This window comes from Narcine bancroftii, chromosome 5 (assembly GCF_036971445.1).
Source record: "Narcine bancroftii isolate sNarBan1 chromosome 5, sNarBan1.hap1, whole genome shotgun sequence".
NCBI lineage: Eukaryota > Metazoa > Chordata > Chondrichthyes > Torpediniformes > Narcinidae > Narcine > Narcine bancroftii.
This window is the reverse complement of record NC_091473.1, coordinates 236,831,131-236,855,830: the sequence shown is the minus strand read 5'-3', so window position 1 is coordinate 236,855,830 and position 24,700 is coordinate 236,831,131. Positions and strand designations below refer to the sequence as shown.

General features: G+C 37.8%; 1 protein-coding gene across 4 annotated transcripts in view; it reads right to left on the bottom strand.

Moving 5' to 3' along the window:
• mapk14b (mitogen-activated protein kinase 14b) overlaps nucleotides 1-24,700 on the bottom strand; it is a 126,210-nt gene that overhangs the window by 74,123 nt on the left and 27,387 nt on the right. For 2 of the 4 annotated variants that reach the window (XM_069941749.1, XM_069941752.1), the window contains 6 exons: nucleotides 24,469-24,583; nucleotides 20,577-20,648; nucleotides 16,154-16,233; nucleotides 8,463-8,541; nucleotides 6,989-7,162; nucleotides 3,094-3,943 (listed from right to left, as the gene is read on the bottom strand). The exons of 1 other annotated variant lie outside the window; for it this stretch is intronic. In XM_069941749.1, coding sequence (XP_069797850.1) covers nucleotides 3,870-3,943; nucleotides 6,989-7,162; nucleotides 8,463-8,541; nucleotides 16,154-16,233; nucleotides 20,577-20,648; nucleotides 24,469-24,583 — 594 coding nt within the window. In that variant the 3' untranslated portion in view covers nucleotides 3,094-3,869. Of the gene's footprint in view, nucleotides 1-3,093; nucleotides 3,944-6,988; nucleotides 7,163-8,462; nucleotides 8,542-15,489; nucleotides 15,570-16,153; nucleotides 16,234-20,576; nucleotides 20,649-24,468; nucleotides 24,584-24,700 lie in introns of those variants that run through there. One more of the 4 variants, XM_069941750.1, reaches the window with a different exon arrangement.

The following is a 24,700-nucleotide window of genomic DNA, read 5'->3' as shown; positions in this document are numbered from 1 at the left end:
AACAGAATTGGCACCTTTAGTAGACGATTACTCCTTTAATTGGTGGAAATAAATTGTTACTTTTCTGCTCTAACTTTATAACTAGTGCATTGAAAGATAGCAGGTCTATATTTTTTTTTAAACACAGAAATGGACTTTGTGACTTATATCCACAACTCACAATTTTGCTTTCTACACAACTTCACTGACTCCCTCTTGCATCTGGTAATGCTGACACATGTTTTCAATTTATGGAACATCTTGGAGCTTCACCTAAAATTTAGTCGAATGAACACGAGCGCCCACATTATGGGTACAAAACACAAATGTCTGCAGATGCCAAGGCTGAAGTAAAAATACGCTGGGTTACTCAGCAAGTCAAACAGATTACTTTACATAGGTCAGCGCACCAGACCACAACAGCACCACCCTTGTCTGCATGTTTGATAGCAAGGTTGGGATTTGTATGGAGAAAGTGGCAGACACAGCATTCAGAAGGGTCAAGATTAGATAAAGGGGAGCAGTGAAATGGAGATGGTTGATAATGGGGTATACCGACAGTGAACCACTTCAACATTTGCATGTGGTAGAATTTTTTAGAACAAAATCACAATGCTTGATTTTAGAAAGTACATCAGTCTTGGTGAATGATTTTAGAAATTCTGAAATTTTACAGTGCACGTGGACTGCTTCTCTGCAGGAAGCAATATGCAGGAAACATTGTTCAAATTTGCCCAAGTCGAAGCAATGACCACATTTACAGGGGACAACTAGTTCTAATTATTTAATTTTTAAAAAATGTCTACCATCAACTTTTGTAAAAACTTAAAAGACAATAAAAACAACTGAATTTTGATCTCTTCCTCGCCCCCCCCCAACCCCCCCCCCCCCAGAAAATTCTGGAAATGCTCAGGAAGTCAGGTAGCAGTTGCATATGAAAATCAGAAATTATATTTTGACTTCTACGGCATTGCCTTAATTCTGAAATTGTGTTCGTGGTTAGTTTGAAAAAATAGATTTTCTTGTTATATTCCATATGGTTCAATAATGTGACTGCAAGGATTTTTTTTTAAAATAAGGGAATTTTCAAGAAATGTGCAAAATTGTTGATTAATAAGCAAGCATGTGGAATAGAAAATACATTGATACAACCTTGCAGCAACAGTAAATAAATCTCACTCTAATGAATACATTTGTAATACAGTAAGTTTGATAATCAAAAAGTGTTCTACCAAAATTCTCAAATATCCAATTTTTTTTTTGGCTGAGACATCACAAGTTGACAAAAGTGTTTTTTTTAAACCCCACTGTGCTCAAATAGGCCTCTGACACACTGTTAGTGCCAGTTTGGTAACAACAAAGCTCCAAACCAGCTGAAGCAATTCATGGCATGAAATGGGAGAGGGGGGGGGGGGGGGGGCAGATGCTATTACTGCATTTGTAAATGCTGCCATGGTTTGTGTTGCTGCAAATCATTCTGGGCTTTGTCTGGGGAAATACTATTACAGACCTTCGAGGGGATGTGTTCATGAATCGAGGTGTAAGGCATCTTTTACATCAACTATGAGAGGAGGCATCTCCAGCCTGCAGCATTAGAGCGCACCCACCTCCCACTCGCCTGAGCCACCTCCCACTCGCCTGAGCCACCTCCCACTCGCCTGAGCCACCTCCCACTCGCCTGAGCCACCTCCCACTCGCCTGAGCCACCTCCCACTCGCCTGAGCCACCTCCCACTCGCCTGAGCCACCCCCCCGCCCAACCGCTCGCTTGAGCCATCCCCTCTGTCACATATCCTTTCAGTAGGATCACTGCAATTCTGCTTGAGGTCAATCCCTGTGACTGTACATGCAATCTCCTACCATTTGCAGGTGAGGTGAGATCTTGGGCTCCAAGGCAGGAGGAGGGACCTCAAGCTCCCGGGCAGGATTGGTGATGGTGGTTGGAGATGTCAGGGATTGGTGACTGCGATTGGGAGGTGTCGGGGGATCAGCGACTGCCGATACAAGTATTCTGATGATGCTACTGGGCTACTTGAAGAAATTTCTTGATTATCTGAAAAATATAGGTCAGGCCCCAAATATTTTGGATAATCAGAAATGTACTGTGGTGCATTCAGATGGGTCAACAAGATAATGTCATTCACATTAAGCAGAGGAGAACTAAAGGAAATAAGGTTCAAAGTTTAGTTTATTGGAGGTTGGCAAGATAGCCCTGTAGCAATTTCTTCTCCAAAATTCAGTAAACTACTACAGTTAAGAAACTGCAAGTGATGCCCAGCCACCAACATTCAGAAGTTACACATGCAGAAGTTTCAAACACACTCACTTATCAGGAGAAAATCCCTACAGTTTGGCAAAAATTTCTGGGATTTCTCAGGAAATTCTGGCCCAATGTTGGCAAGACCCACAATAGCTGTTTGCATTGCCTTTTGGATTTCTGCTCTAAATTCTTGAACTCAAATCTCACCACCACAAATGGGAAACTTAAATTGAAATAATTAAATCCAAATTAAAAAGCAAGCATCACAAGTGGAAACCATGAAATTAGAGAACTGGCAACATACTGTAAACCTGTCTAGTTCACGAGCATCACACGCAGAGGAAATCAGTCATCATCTGATCTACATGCAACTCTAGACCTCCCATTCTCAAGTTTTTTTTGGCTATGGCCTCCTTAGGACTCTGTTCAGAGTTTATGGGGCCCCTTTCCCTGGGAAGAAGCCCTTTAGTTGGTTTCTTCCATACTTCTACCAACTACTAAAAAAATTTTCAGCCCATGCCCCCCCACTCCCTGCCCGAAATGTCTTGTGGCCTCTGGGGTGGGGCAAATGGCCCCCTGTTGAGAATGGCTGCTCTAGTGGAACTAAAATAGTTCATTCTTATCTGCCTCTTCAGTCCAGGGTAATCAAAATATACACATTCTACAAACAATAAAAAAAAGAGTAATCTCCAAAGCCATCATCTGTCTTGAACACTTAATATTAAGTAAAAGCACACACTTTCAATTGATTAACTGGAGCAGTAATTACATTTTCCCCATCAACATTGTTTTGCTACAAAACATTTTCACTTTTCTGAAATACAATACCTACATATTTTTGAAAAGGCATTTGAATTTATTTCAGAATAGTTTATTGTATGGTCTCACTACAATATCACACTTAGTAAATCACACCCAATTACAACAAAGAACTCTAGCGGTACACACAGAACAACTGGAGTAATTATGAAAATACTTTTCAAATAGTTCTATTTATCCTTGGACAAGTGAAGTATATTAAATACAGATATGTATATTTACTTAGACCTTTGAATTTGTGCCATAACATTCCCATTCCAAATCCAATATAAACAGTGAAAACGCGCATTTTTAGGATGTTGTCGTAGTATTGCTGAACAATCAAGGTTTTAAAAATGAAATCACAAGAACAATTGCCTCAATGCTGTAAACAGCAAATACATCTATAAATTAATGTACATCCCATTTGTAATTTATATAAAAGTAATAATTACTGCTTGCATGTTTTAAGTGTGGGTGGCTTTTGTACATATAATTAAACATTTAAAATAGTATGTTATTCTAAAAATAAGGCATACAAATACACAAGTTTACCAGTTCAAATACTGTACGTGCTTACAAGAGTTCTTGTAAGCAAACAGATCAGTGGATGATAATGATAATATACAAAAAGCTGGTAGTTCCCTAGTATTTAGCAAAACATGCAGGGTGTAGAATAATTGTTATGAAAGTTTCATTTTGCCCTCACCCATAAATAATGTCATCAAGACCATGATAGGCACTTGATAATATTGGAAAGGACCATTAGTTGAACTGGTTAAGTCCTCACAGTGATACGATACAAAATTCTCAACATGGGAGTATAAAATTTTTCAAGATTCCAACTCCATACTCTCAGAGACTAGCTCTGGTGGCACAAAGCTGATTACTTCTTCATGCGTTAGTCCTGAACAGAAAAAAACAAAATGCAATATGTTAAACATCTCAGGACTATTTGTAAAGCACAAAAACACCATGAAATTGAACCTTATCAAACTAAAGATTAAAATATTGTATGATCCAATTAAGAATTTATGTAAATTCAGACATCAGATTTATAAGCACAAAGGAAATTTAGGCCGTATACTATTTAAAAAAAAAAACGAAATTCTATATTTTTTTTTTTCGCAAAATGAAAGCAACTCAAGATTGACAATGGAGAAGCAGGATATTTTCTTCCAAAACCCTACCTACAGCAATAAATTATTAATTTATTATCAGACATTATCAGAGAGGTAATGTACAATAGTCCTCAATTTTTGTCAAAATGTTTCTTCATATTGTTTTCTGAAGGAGGATGCAGAAGAGACTGCAGATTCTGGAATTCTGAGAAAATCAGCAAACTGATCAGCATTAAGGTGGAAAAAGCATTAAGATGAAAAAAGCAATATCTCAATGAAGGGCAATTCTTTCTCACACTCCCATAATGAAGCTCCTCTGCCCATCAAGTTCCTCCAGCAGATTGTTTATTTTTGTTTTATAAAAATTATACCTGGCTACAATCTTCCTCAAAAGTCTTTTTTTTTTAAATCTCAAATTAAAGTTGCATTTTCTGCAGGTGCTTTTTATTTATTGATAAAATTAATCCATCAAGATAGATACACATCTATCTGAGCAATGCAACAGTTCCATTACAAAGACGTCAGGAAGGAAGAGAACAGAAGCCAACATTTACTTTTGAGTAATGTCAAGTCCAAAACTGGACTGCTTTGGAAATGAAATAATCTTGATCTTAAACGAATTCACAAAATGTTTTTACATCCCATGGAAGAACATTACTGTTCAAAGGCTAGGATGCAAAAGAACATTCCAGTGGTGGCAAATGACCAACTTCTCAGTACTACATCTCGGGGAAAAAAAATGCTTTCTAATATACCATACATTTGCAGCCTGTGGTTGGCTGCAGATTTTAAATGCACACATTCACATATTTTGAGTTATCCAAACATCTCCTTAAAAACATGCCAGCATTTTCTGAAACTAGCTCTATGTAAGTGAGCCTTGGAACTCCGGCTTAGAACAGAATTTGATTCATGGCAGGAATTGGAATAGGTTAAGAAAGCAGTGCATAGGCAATAAGGGATGGAATTTAAATGTTTGTCTCTGAAGTGATGCACGGCTCCAGTAAGTTAAGAACTTCTTTAACTGGGGGTGGGGAATGGGTTGCAGTTCTATCTAGATTCATAACTACGTTTTCTCAGGATGGCCATCCATGATGCTGCTCTCATGATAAACTTTCACATACTGAAGATTTTGTACTGGTCTACAAAGATATATTTCTGGTTATGAAAATCAATGGAAATGGGGAGATAGTCTAGGAAAATGAATTATGTGGAATATTGTCTGTGATCATGAATTAGTGAACAGGATAAGCACGGCAATATTGGCATAGCAGTTAGCACAATGCCATTAGAGTGCCAGCGATCAGGACTGGACTGCGGTCCAAGTCCTGTACTGTCTGTACGTTCTCCCAGTGTGTGCATGGGTTTTCTCCAGGGACTCTGGTTTCCTCCCACCATTCAAATAGGGTGTAGATTAATGGGCTTTAAATTGAGCAGCATAGATGTGGGGAAAAATGGCCTGTTATTGAGCTGTATTTCTACATTTTTAAAATAAATTACTGGGCCAAACAGCTTACTTCTGCTCTTATGTTTCTTTAAGTCGTGTTCATTGATCAATGTAGATCTACATTACTGAATGCAAATAAGCTCTTAACAGAGTGCTCCCAATTCAAACCAAAGCCCAGTTCAAAATGCTTCATTTTAACAGTGATAATTTTCTTCTCTGAGCCCAATGAGCAAGGATAGCGAGAAATAATAAATAGAAAAGCCTGCTGATTCTTGAATCTGGAGCAAGGCACAAGCTGCTGTAAGAACTCAGTGGCTCAAGCAGTATTATGCGAGAAACAGAATTGTCAACATTGTGGGTTGGAACCTTAAACAGGATAGGATGTGGAGGAGCAGGAGCTGATACAAGGTTATAGGGTGAAGGAGTAGGATCACTCTGAGATTAGGGGACCAGAGAGAGAGATCAAGGACAGCAGCAGTTGACTGGCAGATGTGAGAGAGCATAGGCATATCTAGGATATGGCAGGCGAGGCACAGAACCAGGGAGCCACTTGCAGGGTGTGCGCCACTGTCCTCATCTTAACTGCCCAATATCAGAGTCCCTAGTCTAATAATGAATGTCCATCCCAGGAGTACAGTGCTGCGCTGTCAGGGCTCTCTTGAGCACCTCGGAGCACCACTCCTGGCTGGCATCTCATCAGGCCGCTTCGGGGTCATTCCTACACCTTGCTCAATGCGGGACCAATGGGCAAAATGGCTATCTTTGTCTTCCTTACCCACAATCCCCCACATAGCTGGAACTGCTCTGTGATTCCCTGGCACTGGCAGAACTAATCCAGCTGCGAGGGGGATTATGGATAAGGAAGATGAAGATGACCATTTTGTCCATTCATCCTGCATTGAGAGGAGCTGTGGTGAATGGTAGCGACACTGGCATAGGCAATGGATGGCAGAGACGGGCGTGCAGCTCTCCACGGTGGTCAGTTCTTTGCCACCGGAAGCATTGACAGACAAGGCAGAGGGACACTGGCGAAGAAGTAGCAGCAGAGGCCGGACGGCAAAAGTTCAGCTGCACAGTGGCCAAGCAGATCACCAAGGCAGTGGTCATGACCAAGGGTAATGAGTGGTGTGAGCTCCCAGTGGTCAGGAGGAGAGAAGGGGTAAAGACAGATTGGCATTTCACAACCTGTATGTATGGTGGTGGTGGTGAGGGGCGCTTAAAGTGGAAACTATGTCTGGCGGCAGCTGCACAGTTGGTGTGTGGCAGTTTTTTGTATGATACAGACACACAATGAATAAGAGGCAACAATATTGCATAGAAAATATTAATATGCAAGCACAATGCTTCCAGGAATACTTCACAAAAAATGTATAATCCTATTTACTTTTCCATTCTTCTATTTCAAGTTCTCGGCTTTCAAAAGATTGATCATACGGATCCGCTTCTGGCTCGTCATCTGGGTCATGGTACTGAGAAAAATAAGAATGAGCCAAAGCTTCTGCTGCTGTGATCCTCCTATCTGTGTCCAGCACAAGCATCTTCTCCAAAAGGTCAACAGCTGCACGAAAACAGAATAAAAATTTATATGAAACATACAAAAAACATTTTTACAACATTGAAACAATTTTTTTTTAAATTCAGAAGCATGCATTCATACTGAAATTGTGAAGATACATCTTAAACATTTCCAACAAGAGTGAATCTAACAGACTACCTTTGACATCCAATGGCATTGTAGGCCCCCTGGGTTACAAATGCCTTCCCATGGGCAATAAGAATGCAGAACAACCAAAGGAAATGCTTACCATCCAAGACTCTCATATTCATGAAACAATATTTATTTATTTTATTTGCGTAGATGAAATACTTGTCCTGCATGTGTATTGTTTATCTGTATATGTGCTATGTCTGGTTGTCTTTCTTTGCTTGGCTTCGCGGACGAAGATTTATGGAGGGGGTAAAAGTCCACGTCAGCTGCAGGCTCGTTTGTGGCTGACAAGTCCGATGCGGGACAGGCAGACACTGAGTACCAGAGAATGCCGTTTCGTCGGGTTGTACTTGTACAACCAGAAAATAAACTTGACTTGGTCACCCATAAACATAAAAGGTGGCTTGGGAGGTCAGCAGGATGGATCCAAAATTATGAGGATTGTAGATACGAGTAAATGATAGCTATTTCCTCCTGCTCCTCCTCCCACCCCCCCCCCCCCCCACCCACCACTGAGGTTAGGTGAGAAAAAAACTAAAGGAGATAGGTAAAGAGTGAACAGGAAAACGTTTTAAGAGAATATTAGGGTGTTTAGATAGTGTGGAACAATCTGCCAGCTTCAGGCTTCATTTTGGCATTGAAGAAAAATTTGATAAGGAACCTGGATAGAAGATTATGGCGGGTTATGGTCCAGGTCATTGGGATGAGGTAGAACAATAGTTCAACGAAAACTACATGGGAATAAGGACCTGTTTCTGAGTTCTATGGCTTTAGAGTTGGCAATAGAAGGGTGCAAACATCTGCCAGATGGGAAAAGGGCATTTCTGTGTGCCTTCTCTTCCCTCATCCCACCCCCACCGACTGAGCTGTAATAAATGGGGACAAGGTAAAACCAAGCGGAGCTGGGAGAAGATGGCAGTGAGGCTCCTTTTTAAACAGCTGTATCCCTTCATGCCAATGGCTCTTTAGAGTGACTAGGTCTAAATTCCTTCCCCCACACCACCATGGAAAGATTATAATCAGGAAAAATCCTGCATTTCAGGGCAGCTCATCACCACACTTACCTTGTCTTAGCAATTAGCAAGAGGTAACGAATGCCATCATCACCCAATTTTCCCCCAAAATATATGGATATTAAAAGTACAAGTACCTTGAGGATTAGCTCCAATGAATACCTTTCCAAAGGCTTGTTTTGGCATGTATGGTAATGATTGGATGTAGTTTCTAGCCTGAATAAATAAAATGTAAATAAATCTTAGTCCAAGCATTAATAACAATGTATTCTCCAAATATACACTGTAGATCAGCTTCTTGATTCTTTGACAGGCATACAAACCATGCATGTAGCAGGAAGACAACATTGAATTGTTTGTGCTGTACTACTTTGCAGCAATCTAATTATATTAAAGATAAAACAAATAGTTACCTACAAAATATTCCCATTAGATCACAATGCTGTTAATTTGCTTCTGAGTTGTGAAATGGATAAAACGAGAAATTGTATAATATTCGGAAAGTAAATTTCAACCATTTTAAAATATTCCCTCCTAAATGGTTATTTTTCAAGAAAATGTAAAATACCCTCTACTCCAATTTCCAACTGTTCCACCACATTTAAGATTCAGATTATTTTGCACCCGGGCCTCCTCCATTCTAATGTTTATTTCATATCATTACTTTTAAAAAAAATGTCATACCATTTCTTTTGTAACAATCCTTCCTTCAGCCCATCTTCCACTTTTCTCCTTCTTGTCCTTTTACTCTACATTAATTATTAATTATCCACCAGCGTTGTCTCCGCTCCATCCTCAACATTCATTGGAGCGCCTTCATCCCTAACATCGAAGTACTCGAGATGGCAGAGGCCGACAGCATCGAGTCCACGCTGCTGAAGATCCAGCTGCGCTGGGTGGGTCACGTCTCCAGAATGGAGGACCATCGCCTACCCAAGATCGTGTTATATGGCAAGCTCTCCACTGGCCACCGTGACAGAGATGCACCAAAGAAGAGGTACAAGGGACTGCCCAAAGAAATCTCTTGGTGCCTGCCACATTGACCACCGCCAGTGGGCTGATATCACCTCAAACCGTACATCTTGGCGCCTCACAGTTCGGCGGGCAGCAACCTCCTTTGAAGAAGACCGCAGAGCCCACCTCACTGACAAAAGACAAAGGAGGAAAAACCCAACACCCAAACCCAACCCACCAATTTGCCCCTGCAACCGTGTCTGCCTGTCCCGCATCGGACTTGTCAGCCACAAACGAGCCTGCAGCTGACGTGGACATTTACCCCCTCCATAAATCTTTATCCGCGAAGCCAAGCCAAAGAAAAAAATATTTTGTTAATATCTATGATTCTAGTTTTATAGAATCATAAAATGTACAGCACAGAAATAGGTCAATTGGCCCAAATCATCCACAGCCTTTTGTGTTACCCCCTTTGCCCAGTTCTTGGCCTATAGCCTAGTATACTTAAGCAATTCAAGCACTCATCCTGAAACTTCTTGAACGTTGTCAGTGAACCAGTTTTAACACTCTCACAAGCAGTGGATTCCAGGTGCTTACCACTTTCTTGGCGAAGGTACCCCCACCCCTTCATATTTTATCAATCTCTTCCACTGAAGGTAAACTGTAGATCAATCTTTTTCTTTCCACTCACATAGCACTTTAAGTAATTCCCCATGCCATTGGTGCTCTGTGATTAGTAAGGGATTGCTTAAGGTGGTATGAGTGGGAAGGGAAGGTTGAGAATTACTTTGCTTAAGAAAAATTGTCATTAGCCAATTCCTTTGGAGTTATGAAACCATGCACATAATGAGTCAATTAGGTACGATTAAAACAGTGGTTTTCAAACTTTATTTCTACTCTCATATCACCTTAAGCAATCCTTTACTAATCACAGAGCACCTAATGGCATAGAGAATACTTAAAGTGGTACGTGAGTGGAAAGAAAAAGGTTGAGAACCACTGCTGTAGAAGCTGGAAAACTGGGGCAAAACACAAAATGCCAGAGAAACTCAGTGAGGTCCATGGAATATATCCATGTTCTGGGCCAATATGATGACTATTTTTTGCCTTCCACAGATGCTGCCTGGCCCACTGAGTTCCTCCAGATGTTCTGTGTTCTTCCACAAAAATCTAGCTTTCTCAGAAAAGTTTCCTGTAGTCTACCTCATCTATACACCTTAATTTCATACAGCTCTTAAACCACCTCCACTCCAGAAAGGGCAGATGAAGCCTCTCCCATCTCTCTTCATAATTGAACAGCACAATCTTGGACAACATCTGTTAATCTCCTCTCCACCACTATATTTCCTTTCAGGAACATAACTAAATATAGAGCTCCAGATGAACTTTGAACCAAGACTTTTTTTTTTGAAGTTGGAGAATAACCTCACTATTCTGACTAATGAACTACAGTATACTGTATGCTTTCCTAATCATGTTGTCTCCCAGTGTTGCTACTTTCAACAATCTATGGACTTTCACTCCAAGGTCCCTATATTATTTAAACTTACTATACACCTATCATTCCTATCATTTTCGGTCATTGCCTCACGAGTGCTCACACATGACATCATCTCATGTTAAAAACCATTTGCCCATTTCACCAAAATAAACATCTCTTCTTGTAACCTGGAGCCATGTTAACTCCCCTCCCCATTTCCAGACTCTTGTCCTTTGCTTCTTCCACTACCAAAGTGGGGTCTACTTTGAGATACTCCTCATATTCCACCTGGGTAATTCCTAACTCAACAGCATGAGCATGGTTTTCCAAATTTCAGGTAACCTTTTTTCTTTCCTTGTGATCCACCCAGGTCTCGTAACATGCACCCTTCTTTTAACACTCTCTCGTCCCTCCAGCCCCACGACCAAATTTTGTTCCCCTCCTCGTTCCAATCTACCTACTGTGATAGAGTATATAGATATAAAGGGCAAAGTTTAGTGTAGGTCACATACAAACACTTTAAAACAGATTTTTAAAACACTGGAGCTCCACCCCATGCTAGACATAATTGGCTCCACAGATTTTGCAAGAGCTTCGCAGAGTGCTCAAAAGACTTGTTTACAAAAAGGCAACAGATGAAAGAGCTTGTCGGACCCGCAGACAGTCTGAAGGGGAACTTACTGTTGTAAGAGGGTCATGTTGTTTTTGCAAGCAGAGAGAGTCAAACAGGCTTTCTTCTGAGAGAGAGAGAGAGAGAGAGAGAGAACTTCTGCAGTGTTACAGTCAGCAACAGCAGCTGGGATTGGAATAGGACAAGCTGGAAAGCTTGTGGAAAACCCCATTTGGAAGACAAGTTGTGAATTCTTAGTTCAGCCTGGTCAAAGTCCTTGTGGTTCATGCAAGAGGAGAAGACTGGCTGTCTAACATTTCACTTGGAATAAGAGAAACAAGAAGGAACTCTGTGGTGACCTGAAAGAAAGAGGTAATCATCTGGAGAACCCGGAGTGGAATGTTTATTCGGCAAGACACTGACGTGGCTGGGTATCCAGCGTACAAATCTCTCTGAAAACCGACAAGAACCTTCCTGAGCAGTAACTATTTACTCTTTCAAGCACCAAAGTCTGGTGAAATACATAAATGTTAAATTCTGTGCACAGTATAAGAATTGCCTGCAACCAGTGCACTTGGAGGAATGAGAAGTGAGATTGGACTGTGAATCAAATAACTTTTCTGAACTTACACACACATTACAAGTGCGCTTAGAATTAGAAGGGGGTTAGTTAAGTTAAAGTGTGATCCTGTTTTCGTGTTTAAAGATAATTAAAAGCAATTTTTGTTTAAGTAACCATTTGTCTTGGTGAATATCTATTGCTGCCAGGTTTTGGGTTCCTCTAGCTCATAACACTACCAGCTATCCCCTATCTAGTTCCTCACCTTTTCCCTTCAAATTCCATTATATGCAGCCCTTTATTAACTCCACTTATCACGTCCCAGTCTCTGTCACCATCTCCACTCTTCCCTCACCTACCTGCTCATCAACCTCTCCTTACTTGAATCTATCATTGCTAGCTCCCATCCCCTAACCTCTTGACACTCTCAGTCACAATGCTGTATCGCCATCTGAAATGTCAAACATCCCTTTGTTTCCACAGATGCTACCCGAGCCTCCAAAAGTCTTTATCTCCATAGGCAGCACTTATACTGGAGAAGTTAGTGCAACACTACGACAGCGCCAATGATCTGGGTTCAAATCCAATGTTCTCAGTGAAGAGTTTGCACGTTCTCTCCATGTCTGTTTGGTTTTTCCCCCCAGTGCACCAGATTTCTCCCACCCTCCAAAATGTACAGGGTTTTAGGTTAATTGGGCAGCATGTGATTAAATGGCTGGAATCGGCTTCTATGCTTTACTTCTGTGTTGTAAATAAAATTTAATTTAAAAATATACTCCCACTGCCCAGTAATGTTCCTCATCTTGGTGGCCATACTGCTTCAAAAAAAAGCTCTGAAAACACTAATCTGAGCTTCCTTTAATGCAATCCCAGTTAATAGTTGGGAAATTAAAACACACAGTACAAAAGATCTATATTTATTGCATTGCTCAAATAATTTATTTCTGAATTCTTCTTCAACCGGTCACAATGAAGGTCGTATCTCAAAAGTAGGGCAATAGTTTTAGCTGCTATACTTATAAAAGATTTGCAAAATTGGAACCAATTTAAGAAGCAACTTAACAAATTAGGTAAATCAAATTAAGTTGACATGGTGATTAAGATGTTGGAGTAATACCTGGTGTTCTGGGGCTAATGATCCTGAGACAGGAGTTGAAATCTCATTATGGCATTTTGGAAATTTAAATTGGAAAGTTGGAGATAGGGTAAGACAATAGTGCAAAGAAGTAAAATTGGTAATGATAACCAGAGTCTGCCAAGAAGGGACCATGCACACAAATGTATCCTTTCATAGCAAGGAAAAATGAAGTTAATGAAAATTTTAAAAATAAAGTTTTTGGTCTGCATTTCGAGTCTTACTCTTGCCACTAACCCACACTATGAAAATACCATCTGACACCTTTCAAGCTGCTTGTCCTTGGTTGTCACTTTGGATCAAAGTTAACTGGGCCTGGGCAGCAGGGTTTTGCATTAGCACGTACAATTTTAATTTATCCACATTATTTCAATGTGCTTCAATGGGAGCTGGACTAAAGTCAGTGATGTTAGGTGATGTTACTCAGTGGAAACAGACAATGGAGGTACAAACTATTACATCAGGTCAAGAGTGAATGAAGGATCTCAATGACTTCAATTCATCTTCAGGCAGGTGGAGTCTATGCAGACCAAATGGCTTCTGCATTCCAGTACTTTCCAGAGGTAATTTCTACTCATTCACTACTGATTGACAGACAATCAATGTGACAAATTAGAGCGAACTGGGTGCATCAATGTACAAGAACTGGCACTTGGTGGTTCTCAGAGGCAGCCATCAAGATGAACAAGTGAAGACCAAAAATAAATCCTTGGGGATGAAGTAGCACAAGGTAAAACTGCTCATGAAGCAGGATGAAAAAGCCATTCTAAATAATTTTCTGGGTATGATTACAGATAGAATATAGCTATATGCAAATCATCCTAACTTTGGAAAGAAACGTGCCTGTAAAACAGAAATATCAATTGAAGTTGCTAGCTTTTAGTTTAAGAATTCGTCATCTAAAAAGTAGACAACACCTTTCTCAAATATACTGCTAAAATTATGCTCTGGAACGGCTTTAAAAAATAATTAAGAGGATTTCCCCATTGATCAGAACTGGGGATTTCTTTTTCTGAATTAGTATAGTGACAGAAAAAAGATTGTTAAGTGCTTAACTGTACAAGTCATTATGTGTGGGGTATGGTTCAGAGATTAGCTGGAGCATAACTGCTTCTAACTGGACAAGCACAAGAGAAGTTTTTTGTTTTTCCATGAAGATTATCTGATCAATTTGAAGATGGATTTCAGGCAACAATTAAAAAGTTGCCAAAGCAGTTCAAATTCAATTGAAATGCTTTTTACTCAAAGCTTATCAATCATATATCAAATAGAATCTAAAACATCTGCATTCAAAATAGGCTAGATTTCTCTCATCTCTAAATTAATGGAACAGAATAGCTTGGTGGTTAAAATATGATATATAACATTGCAATCAGGTTCTGATGGTTCATTACTTATTATTTGTTTAGACATACAGTGCGGTAACAGGTCATTTCCGCCCACGAGTCCATTCTGCCCAATTAACTTACTGCAGTGTAATGTACAGATGGGTCAAAAGTGCCTCTTGCTTATTTTTCAATAATTAGTTATTTTGAAACTGTAAACTTCTGAGGTAATTGGTGATCAGAAAATACTGTAATGAGTAGGATCCAACTCTAGAATTAATGCAACTTTAAGTTTCTGGCCAATCATAGGAATTTAAATATATTAAAAATACATACATATTTAAACAAATCCCATTTTGTTTCCTGGAATATTTAAATTTGCCGAGTACTCAGAAATAGTGGGTGCTCATCATCTTTCCACACACACCACCTTGGGTATTTACTATCTGAACTAGATTATATTTTAAGTATTTATACAAAATACTTTCCTGGCTAAATAGTGTGTCTGATTTAAATATTCTACTATCAGGCCAATATAGACTAATTTACCACTGAAAGAAATACTTATAATGTCCAATATGCAAACAAGAGAGAGAAAAAAAAAAAATCACATCCTTCAAACTACTTTCAATGGTTGTAAAACACAAAAGAAGTTGAAGCCACTAAAAAGTACTCCTCTCCAAAAGGCTCTATCACAAATCATCTTCAAATGCACAGGATTACAGCTGTTCATGTTCCCAACATGCTAAAACCAAAAATATCAATTTGGAGCACAAATTATTGGTTGCAATCCTGACCATCATGTTGATCTTGTGGTTTTATTGTGTGAAACACTGGATAAATAGTAGAATACACAGGCCTAAGTAAACCTATGGATAGGCTCGTCCACAATGTTTATGGAATTGGAAGATTAAAATCTTCAGTTATTTTTAGCATTTTGTCCATAGGAAACAAAAGATAAATATTCCCAAAAGAGACTGGCATCTGTTCACTGCTAAATTGACAATTCTCAAAAACTCAATTAATCCAAACATACAGAAAATACATGGCTATCAAATATCCTCCCCAACAAGGAGTTCAGTGACAGCCTGTCTGTCTCACCTCATAGCCGGGCATCCTGTTAATTAAGGATGCTGGAGGGGTTCCTGTCAATCTCATGATCTGCTGAAGCTGATTAATATCTTTAACGCCCAGGTCAAGGCGTTTATCCATTTTGCAAAAGGATACTCAAGTTTGGAAAAACTGTCTTCATCCACTCAAGTAACAATTTTAGTAAAATTAAGGTGCTGTCAGTTGCTATGTTAGACAGGTGCAAAGATTGCAATGGAAAATAAAAGACACAAACATGCAAGGGTGAGAGGTGGAAGCAGTGGTATCTTAACAGCATGCTATGGCACTAGATATGTTAGAGGTAAATGGATGCTACTATATTTTTAAGTTAAAGAGCATGTCAAATATAAGCAAACTTCAAACAATCAATATTTTCCTATACCAAACTCACATTTAACAAAATTGAAGATAAATTAAGTCTGAGATTTTTTGTTAATTTTGGTTTGTTATGGAATATGTTAAAATATCACCTATAAAACTATTTCTGCTTTAAAAATTACCACACCAACAAAAAAAAACTTCTAAATCAAACCATGCCAATTAATAATGCTGGTGATCTGTGCTTTGGTGGTTTAATTTGAAACACTGCAAGAAATCATTTACCAGGTGTGATCAATAACTACCAATGAAAAGTACAGGCAATACATTAACTCACAGATTCAGATGAAATTTTCATCAAAAGTTCTGGCCCTGGTGTTCCGACGAGTTGCATTATTAGCTTCAACTGATCAATATCTAACATCATAACATAAAGGAAAACATAGGGGACAGGTTATAACAAAAATGGCCAATGCATTTTTAGAGTTGTAGCGATAATGGAATTCAGAAGAATCAATCTTCTGGTCACAGTGGCCATCTGTTTATTCATATTTTGTAACTCTGAATTTTTTAATTTTCTTAAATTGTATTGGCAGGGAGCACAATTCAATTATGAGAAAAACTTACTCACCATTGGCAGTAACTATCCAATTTAAAAATTGAGTTATTATAGGAAGAAATTCTATACTAAATGTCATTATTTACAAGTTATTTGTTAAAAAAAAATCAAATTGAAAATTCTGAACTTTCCTACATTTTTTGTCAAATTTCACATCTTACAGTTTAAAACTGAAGTTATTTCAAAACTAGTATTGATGGTATTCTGATCTGATTTGTGATGACAGATGTTTCCTGGGGCCTAGAAATTACTGATTCTTCCAATGCTATAAATTATTTGCAGAAATTTGGCCTCATCCTCATTAATCAATAACTTTTCCTATTCATTCATGTTGATTGAAAATGGCAGCCAACGTGTGTTACCCGTCCAACATTTGCAGGCTAGGAAGAGCTGTTTCAATCAAGAATTTTTTTCATCTTATCGATACAACTCAAAAACCAGAGGCAAAATAAAAATATCCTGTTCAGACACATTTTACTCCAGTCTTAAATTTCCCTCGACCTTCCAGGGACTTCTCTGCTCTTGCAATGACCACCAACTGGATGTCAAATAAATGCAAAGACCTACTGCAGGACAATAAATTAATGTAGAACCAGATTTATTACTAATGTTTGCCTTCCGTGAAATCCAATCCAGTGACAAATTTCTAAGCATCGAGTTTCAGCTGTCTCAAATGAGATGAAGTATGAGTTAAACACTTCAGTTTAACTTCAATTCTCCAAGTGAATTTATGAAATGGTCAAGGTTTGCATTCCAGCACACTCTCAATGCTAGATGCATTTCAGGACACAGTAATCCCCAGGATCTGTAGATAATAAATCTTTTAATTAATGTTACTGTAGATTTTCGATGGACATCTGAAGCAAAAAACATTTTATTGGCTTATGTTCAGCACATCAAGGAATTGAAAATGCACATTAGTGAAGCAGTCAGTTCACAATGTTAATTAATGTATCAAGATTTCAAGCCAAACTTTTAACAAAACATTGAAGCAGAGTGCAAGAAGTTGATTTATGACCAGAAGTTTCCCATAAAAAAACTATTTGATTTAATAAGAAATTAACTCAAATAATTGCTTTTGATATCATTTTATGGGCTAATTACTATATTATTCTGATAAATGTTAGAAATAAAATCTAACCACCATAATCAGTTACTTTAAGTGCTCATTCAAGTTAGTGTACAATTCCATCAGGATGATTAACTCTCATAAAACTTCCACCAACTGTTCATTTTCTGGCAGATTTAGCATACCTTCTTTTCAATCTAGAGCATGATATTTGTCACCCATTTCCATTAAGCAGCCATAAATGTTATCTGCTTGATAACTAGCAGGAAGTCTAACTAACATTCCATCTTGACCAAAGGCATCCATATTAACCCTTACATTTCCCTTGCATAGAACACGGACAAGAAGTTTGAAATCGGAGCATGGAAGTGAGTCACCTCAATGTCAGAGTTGCCTGGTACATTAAATTACCAGGAAGCTCTGCAACATCTTTGTAATTAACTCATTAAATATGGTTCTAATCCTCAACATAGAGGAACTCGTTTATTCAAACACTAAACATAAATGAATAGTTATTGATTTGAATTTTATCACATTTAATTTTAAAAATGATCTTATCAATTCAAGTAAAAACTTTATATAGCAAAAATACATTAACCAACATTTTGGGCTTGAGCCCCTCATCAAGGTATCAACATATATTGATGAGGGGCTTAAGCCCAAAACACTGGTTATGTATCTTTACCTTTGCTATATAAAGTACTATTTGACCTGCTGAGTTTCTCCACCATTCAGTTTTTACTTCAACCACGGTGCCTGCAGTCTTTGTTTTACTACATATACAATGCAAGCTTTAAATCTGAATTCAGTCCTTCAACACTACTTTTACTGCAAGTTTGATTATAATTGCATTCATGAGCAACCTATTGTTAATTTTCTTGTGACATATAAAATTAAGTTCAAGCTAATAATTGAAATGTTTGTCTGTGCAGGATTAGGTTAGTAAAGACAAAACACGAGTGCAAACAAATGGAAGCATGGCCCATGCAGATTTCAAATAACCATGGAGTAAATACATGGGTACTCTTTTACAGTTCTACAGCACACACAATTGCAAACTTTCTATTGAGCAAAATAAAAATTAAACCAATGTGTGGAGAAAATGGGTTAATTGCAAAACATTCCAAAGCAACACAAAGCATTACATCATGCATCAAGTGTTAATTAAAACTCATCTGAAAATTATTTCCATACAATTTCAACACAATAAAGTGAGCAATTAAAGAGTCAGTTCAAAGTACACTTTTTTCTGATTGATAGGAAATCAAGATAAATGCAATGATTCAACATTACAGATATAGAGAATTACATACCAGCATACTAAAATTAAAAAGTTGTGAACAATTTGTCCACTAACAAAATCTTGCAACCTAAATATGCATCCCTGGTACATTCCAACTATATAATTGTGTAAAGATCAAAAGACAAAATATTAAAAAATTGAAAAGTCAAGAGATATTTAAAGTTAAGAAATGTATAAGCATTTTTATTATGTAGTACCCATAGAACCTATTTCCCCAACAGAAATTTAAAGTATGCTTATTAGTGCATGCCAAAGAATGAGGGCTGTTATTTAATGTGATTACAAGAATCAAGAACCAAAATAAAAGAATGGTTTTGGAAGTGGAATTGGAGTTCATTTTAAAATGATTTCAAGTCTCACAATTGAACAAAAGTTTTGCTTCAATTAGGCTTGTCTAAATGCAACCAAATAAAAAAAACTGTTGGCTAATTGGAACTAAACACTTCCATCGGGGGCAAGGGGAGGGGGGGGGGGGGGGGGGAGGAGGAGTGACTATGTAATGTCATGAACAGGAGCACAAATTTAGGAACAGAAAGGCCACAAGAGTTGGTTAATTGCTGATACATGCAAATAAATTGTGCTTTAACAATTTAAATATTTCCTTTTGAAAAGGAATCCACACCATCTTGGGGCTGAAGCAAAATTCACATAGTTTTAAGAACAGCTCACAACCTAACAAGATAAAGAAATCTTTACTGGAATGTACATGATAAAATTATACATTTCAAAATACCAGATTGAATAAGTTTACAAAAAGCCTGAATTGGCCGTTTTTATTTTTCTTCTAGCTTTACTGTGAACTTGATAAACATTCGCATGAGCTCAAATATGAGCTTATATATTTTGATACCAAGGGTAACCTATTCACAAAAAATAACAATGCAATGACATTCTAAACTAAGATTAGTTTTGAAATATGTTGTATGTCAATGTTTAAAAAAGCTAAGAATTATGATAGATTTTAAATAAATTGTTTGCCAACAAAAGCTAAATAGTTTCTTCCATCAATTTCAACAAGGCCGCATCACATTGTCAAATGAACATTATTTAAAGAATACTGCTTCAGAGAGATGGGAAAGGAACAAAGCAAAGTTCAAGATACCATTACATTTCCTGATAGTGGCCAGTCCATTAAAAGATAGCAAGAACCCACTACACATGGTATAGGAGATTAGAGTTCTGCATTAGACAGAACCAGACCAGGTGGATTTCCAATAAAACTATTCACAAACGTATTATGCATTTTTTGCTAGTTCAGTATCAAATCTTGCACACCAGGTACATTGAAAGATAATTTAGCAAATTAATTTCAACTAAGTCATAACCAATAAGTTCACAACTATGCTGCTCAATTCCCACAACACCCAGTTTAAAATAAATCTAGTAAACCAATCTCATGCGAATGTAATGAAATATGAACATTTTTGTAATGAATATGAACAAATGAGAACATTTGTTTTAAAAGTTAGAGTTTGGATTCAAACTGATGGATGCAAATAAATACAAAAGCAAATCATATTTTGTTAAAGTTATTTTGACTAGTGTTAATCTTGGTATACTTAACACCTTTAAAAAGTGACTATCATGTTTTCAAATAATCCAATTATTAAATGCAACTTAAAACAGTAAGATAGTCAAATACTCAACAAAATACTTTTACTGTGGGAATAACGGAGTAATTTTAACTAAAAAACAAACTTTCTCCCTACTTATAAGCAAAATTATCAGAGAAAGGCATTTTAAAAAAAAATAAAATAAACCAAGGATACGGTCAGTGCCTGGAAATAGGGTCTTTCCTGTCAGTAGTTCCGCCATAATGCACCCAACAGACCAAATATCAACTGGAGACAAAAGAGAAAACAGTCAGCATTATAATGTGAACTTGTGTTTTGGCCTTTGAATCCATACATGTTAAAAATGTAAAAGATTTATCTTGCTCAATTCATGGGTGGGGCGAAAAGGAAGCAGGGAGAGATGCATTTTTTGAACTGGTCAATTGAAATTGGTGTAATTTTTAAATTGTTAATATGAAACAACAGTTGAAATGTCAAAACTGCTTCAAATAGGATGTAGCAATATCAACACAGTAAAAATTGCTGGTATCTGGAATTCAAGCAAAGGAAAAAAAATTAAAAATAGATTTAAAAAAAAAAGCAAGCTTAAAATTATAAAATTAAATGTTCTCTGAAGTAACATTTGTTGATTAGAGCAAATACTCAGCCAGCAGAGTGCCTTGCTCATAGCAGCTGTTTGAATAAAGTTGGGTGAAAAAACAATGGTGTCGCCCAGGATGAAGAGGTGTTTGATACCACTCACCTTTGGGGTGATTCTCTTAAAATGTCTCCTTATCCATGAGAGTTTATTTTTATTACTATATTAAGTATATTAGTAATCTGTAAAGCTTGGTGGGGGGGAATTATCTAATGTTATTATTCATCTTTTGAGCTCTGTGGTTGGGGAGGAACCTGCAGCGACAGTTAAAAAAATAAAGTGAAATGCTTTACGATTTATATATTCATGCAAATTAAGTTTGTTCAGTGGAAGTCCAGTATTGTATTTTTTGATTTTTAAACTGTTCACTCCATGCAGGTGTATTATATAGGTGTTTTAAGATTAAGTCTCAAGTAACTAGAAAACACAAGTCAGAAGGACAACATTACAATAATCATGGGGCATTTTAAAATAGATTGGGAAAGTCAGGTCAGTACAGGATCTCAGGAGAGAGTTTGTGATTGTCTACGGGATAGCTTTTTTGAAGCAGACTGTTGATGAGCCCACCAGGGGATCTGCTGTTTTGGATTGGATGCTGTATTATGAACCAGAGGTTATTCGAAAGCTTAAGACACAGGAACCCTTAGGCTATGATCACAATAGGATTGAGTTCATTTTGAAATTTGAAAAGGAGGCTAAAGTCCAACGTGTCAGTATTTCCGTGGACTAAAGGAACTTAGTCATATCAGAAAAGAACTGGCCAAAGTGGATTGGAAAAGCACACTAATAGGGAAGTCAGCAGATCAGCAATGGCTAGAGTTTGTACAAGAATGAGGAAAGGGCAGGAAAGGCACATACTGAAGAGAAAGAAATTTGTGAATGGGAAAAATAAGAGAATTGTGGCTGACGAGGGAAGTTAAAGCCAAAGAGCAAAAGAGAGGGCATTCAAAGAAGCAAAAAGATAGAGGACTGGGAAGTTTTAAAAAAAAAATACAACTAAGAAGGTGATAAGGAAGGAAAAGATGAATTATGAAAGGTTAGCATATCAAATAGGATAGCAAAATCTTTCTAAATATATGAAGAATAAAAGAGACAAAAGTAGACGTAGGACCAATAATGATGCTAGAGGAATTGTAATGGGAGAGGAACTGAATATGTATTTTGCATCAGTCTTTACTGTGGAAGATATTAGTAGCATATCAGATTCTCAAGAGTCTCTGGAAAGGGAAGTTAGCACAGTCAAGATCACAAGAGAGAAGGTACTTCGGAAGCTAAATGGTCCTGCACTGATTGAATGCACCCTCAAGTTCTGAAGGAGATAGCTGTAGAGTTTATGGAGGCATTGGTAAACATCTTCCAGGAATCAATGGATTCTGGCAGGGTTCCGGAGGACTGGAGGATCACAACTGTCACTTCATTACTTAAGAAGGGAGGGAGGCAACAGAAAGAAAACTATCAGCCTGACATCGGTAGTTGGGAAGCTGTTGGAGTCAATTGTCAAGAATGGAGTACCTTGAGGCACATGACAAGATAGGCCAAAATCAGCATGGTTTTCTTAAAGGGAAATCCTGCCTGACAAATATACTGGAACTTTTTGAAGAGATCACATAGATGCAGTGGATGTTGTGTATTTGGATTTTCAAAAAGTCTTTGACAAGATGTCACACGAGTATGCTTAATGAGACCCCATGGAATTACGGGAAGGATGCTAGCATGGATAGAGCAAATGAGAGTCCTCACTTGGAGTGCTGTGTATAGTTTTGGGCACCTTATTTGAGAAAGGATGTGTTTGTGTTGGAGAGTGCTCAGAGAAAATTTATTGGAATGATACCAGGTATCAAAGAGGTAGCATGTGAGGAATGTTTGATGCCTCTTGGATTGTACTCGTTGGAGTGAGGATAAAAGGACCTCAAAGACATTTCAAATGCTCAAAGGCCTGAACAGAGTAGATGTGGCATGGTAGGAGAGTTGAGGACAAGAGGGCACAAATTCAGGTTGAAAAGGGCATCAATTTAAAACAGATGCAGGAAAAAATTCTTTAGCCAGAGGGTTGATAGTCTGTGGAACTTTTTTGCCACAGGTAGTTGTGGAAGAGAGGTTGTTAGGTATATTTAAGGCAGAGATTGACAAGAATTTGCTTAGTCAGGGCATCAATGATTACAGGGAGTTGGGCTAAGTGGGAGGATGGATCAGTTCATGAGCAAACTCGATGGGCCTACTTCTGCTCCCATCTCTTGTAATCTTGTGACAACAGAATCATGATAACTTTCTACCTAAACTATAAAATCTACTTGCAAATTTAATTTTAATTTGGGTAAACCCTAAAATGTAGTGTCATTAGAAACTGACAGTTCAAGTGGTTTTTGTGTTACTTGCTGTACCTATGGGTTGATTTAGAGTAATCAGAGGAGAGGCAGGTTGTGCAGTTCTCCTGCCAGTGGACCTATACCTGCATTATTCTCTCCTCTGTATTTCCTTTTCTTTCTCCCCCCCCCCGCCCCCCCCCCCCTCCACCAACCCACTCAATTTTTCTCAGGCCCCTATACTACTTATTAAGCATATGCATTGGACCCCACTCTAAAGACACTTTAGCCATTTTGGCTACTTATTTTGTTGTATCCAATTACCCATCAAGGTGGAATGATCCTCATTTTGTAAACTACTCCCATGTCAGATTCTACATATAAATTCAACTTTAAACTTCCAATTTAAACATGCATTTTTCTAACAGGTTTTAAACTGTTATTTTCTTTATACTGAAAATGGAGAAGTTTAGTGCAGATTACAAACTATAGGATACTTGTTAAAGTTTTCTCATGTTATAACTAATAATTGAAATGAATTTGGCGATGAGCATTTTTTTACCCCCCAAGTGACACAGTAAAAATTTTGTTGCAAGCTTTAGAGACCTGAGGAATCTAAAGAACCATCAAATGTCAACAGTCATCAGAATAACTGTCGGCATAATTCAGTCAACATATAATATTTTAAAAGTTTTCAATGTTTGAAAATGCACCCAATATTTTCCAGTGCCAATAACACCAGCATGTATTGATTAGGCTCATAAAACTCAGTGCTCGGCAAACAAAAGTTTGTATAGGATACAAGGCTCCAATATGTTTAAACACAGGAGAAAAATGCCAAAGCATGCTTGTAAAAACATGTTTTGGCCAACTTCTAAAATTACCTTTAGAAAAATAATGACTAATCTGTCAAGTAGGCAAGATTCATCCCAGCAGTCACAAAAATAACAAACAGCAAAAATAAGTTTTTCATCTGCCAAAAAAGTTATATAGCTTCACATGCAGCAGGAGATCGCGTGTGGTAATACATATTTTAAAAACACCTTACCTTCTGTGTAAATTAAAATCTGCATGCAATTCATAAATTATAAGTCATTCAGAAATTTAAAAAGAAATAAATTTTAACAATCAGACCAATATACCTCACCTGTTTGATTGTAATGCATCCAATTTAGCATTATTTCTGGCGCTCTGTACCACCTTGTGGCAACATAGCCAGTCATTTCATCATCTGTATGACGAGCCAATCCAAAATCCAAAATCTACAATGATAAAAGGATTAAGAGAAGAATTTTAAAGAACCAGAATTGGACCACATCTTTTAAAGGTACTTATTTCTTTTCAAATATAGGACAGGGAGGGGAAAAATACCAAACGCA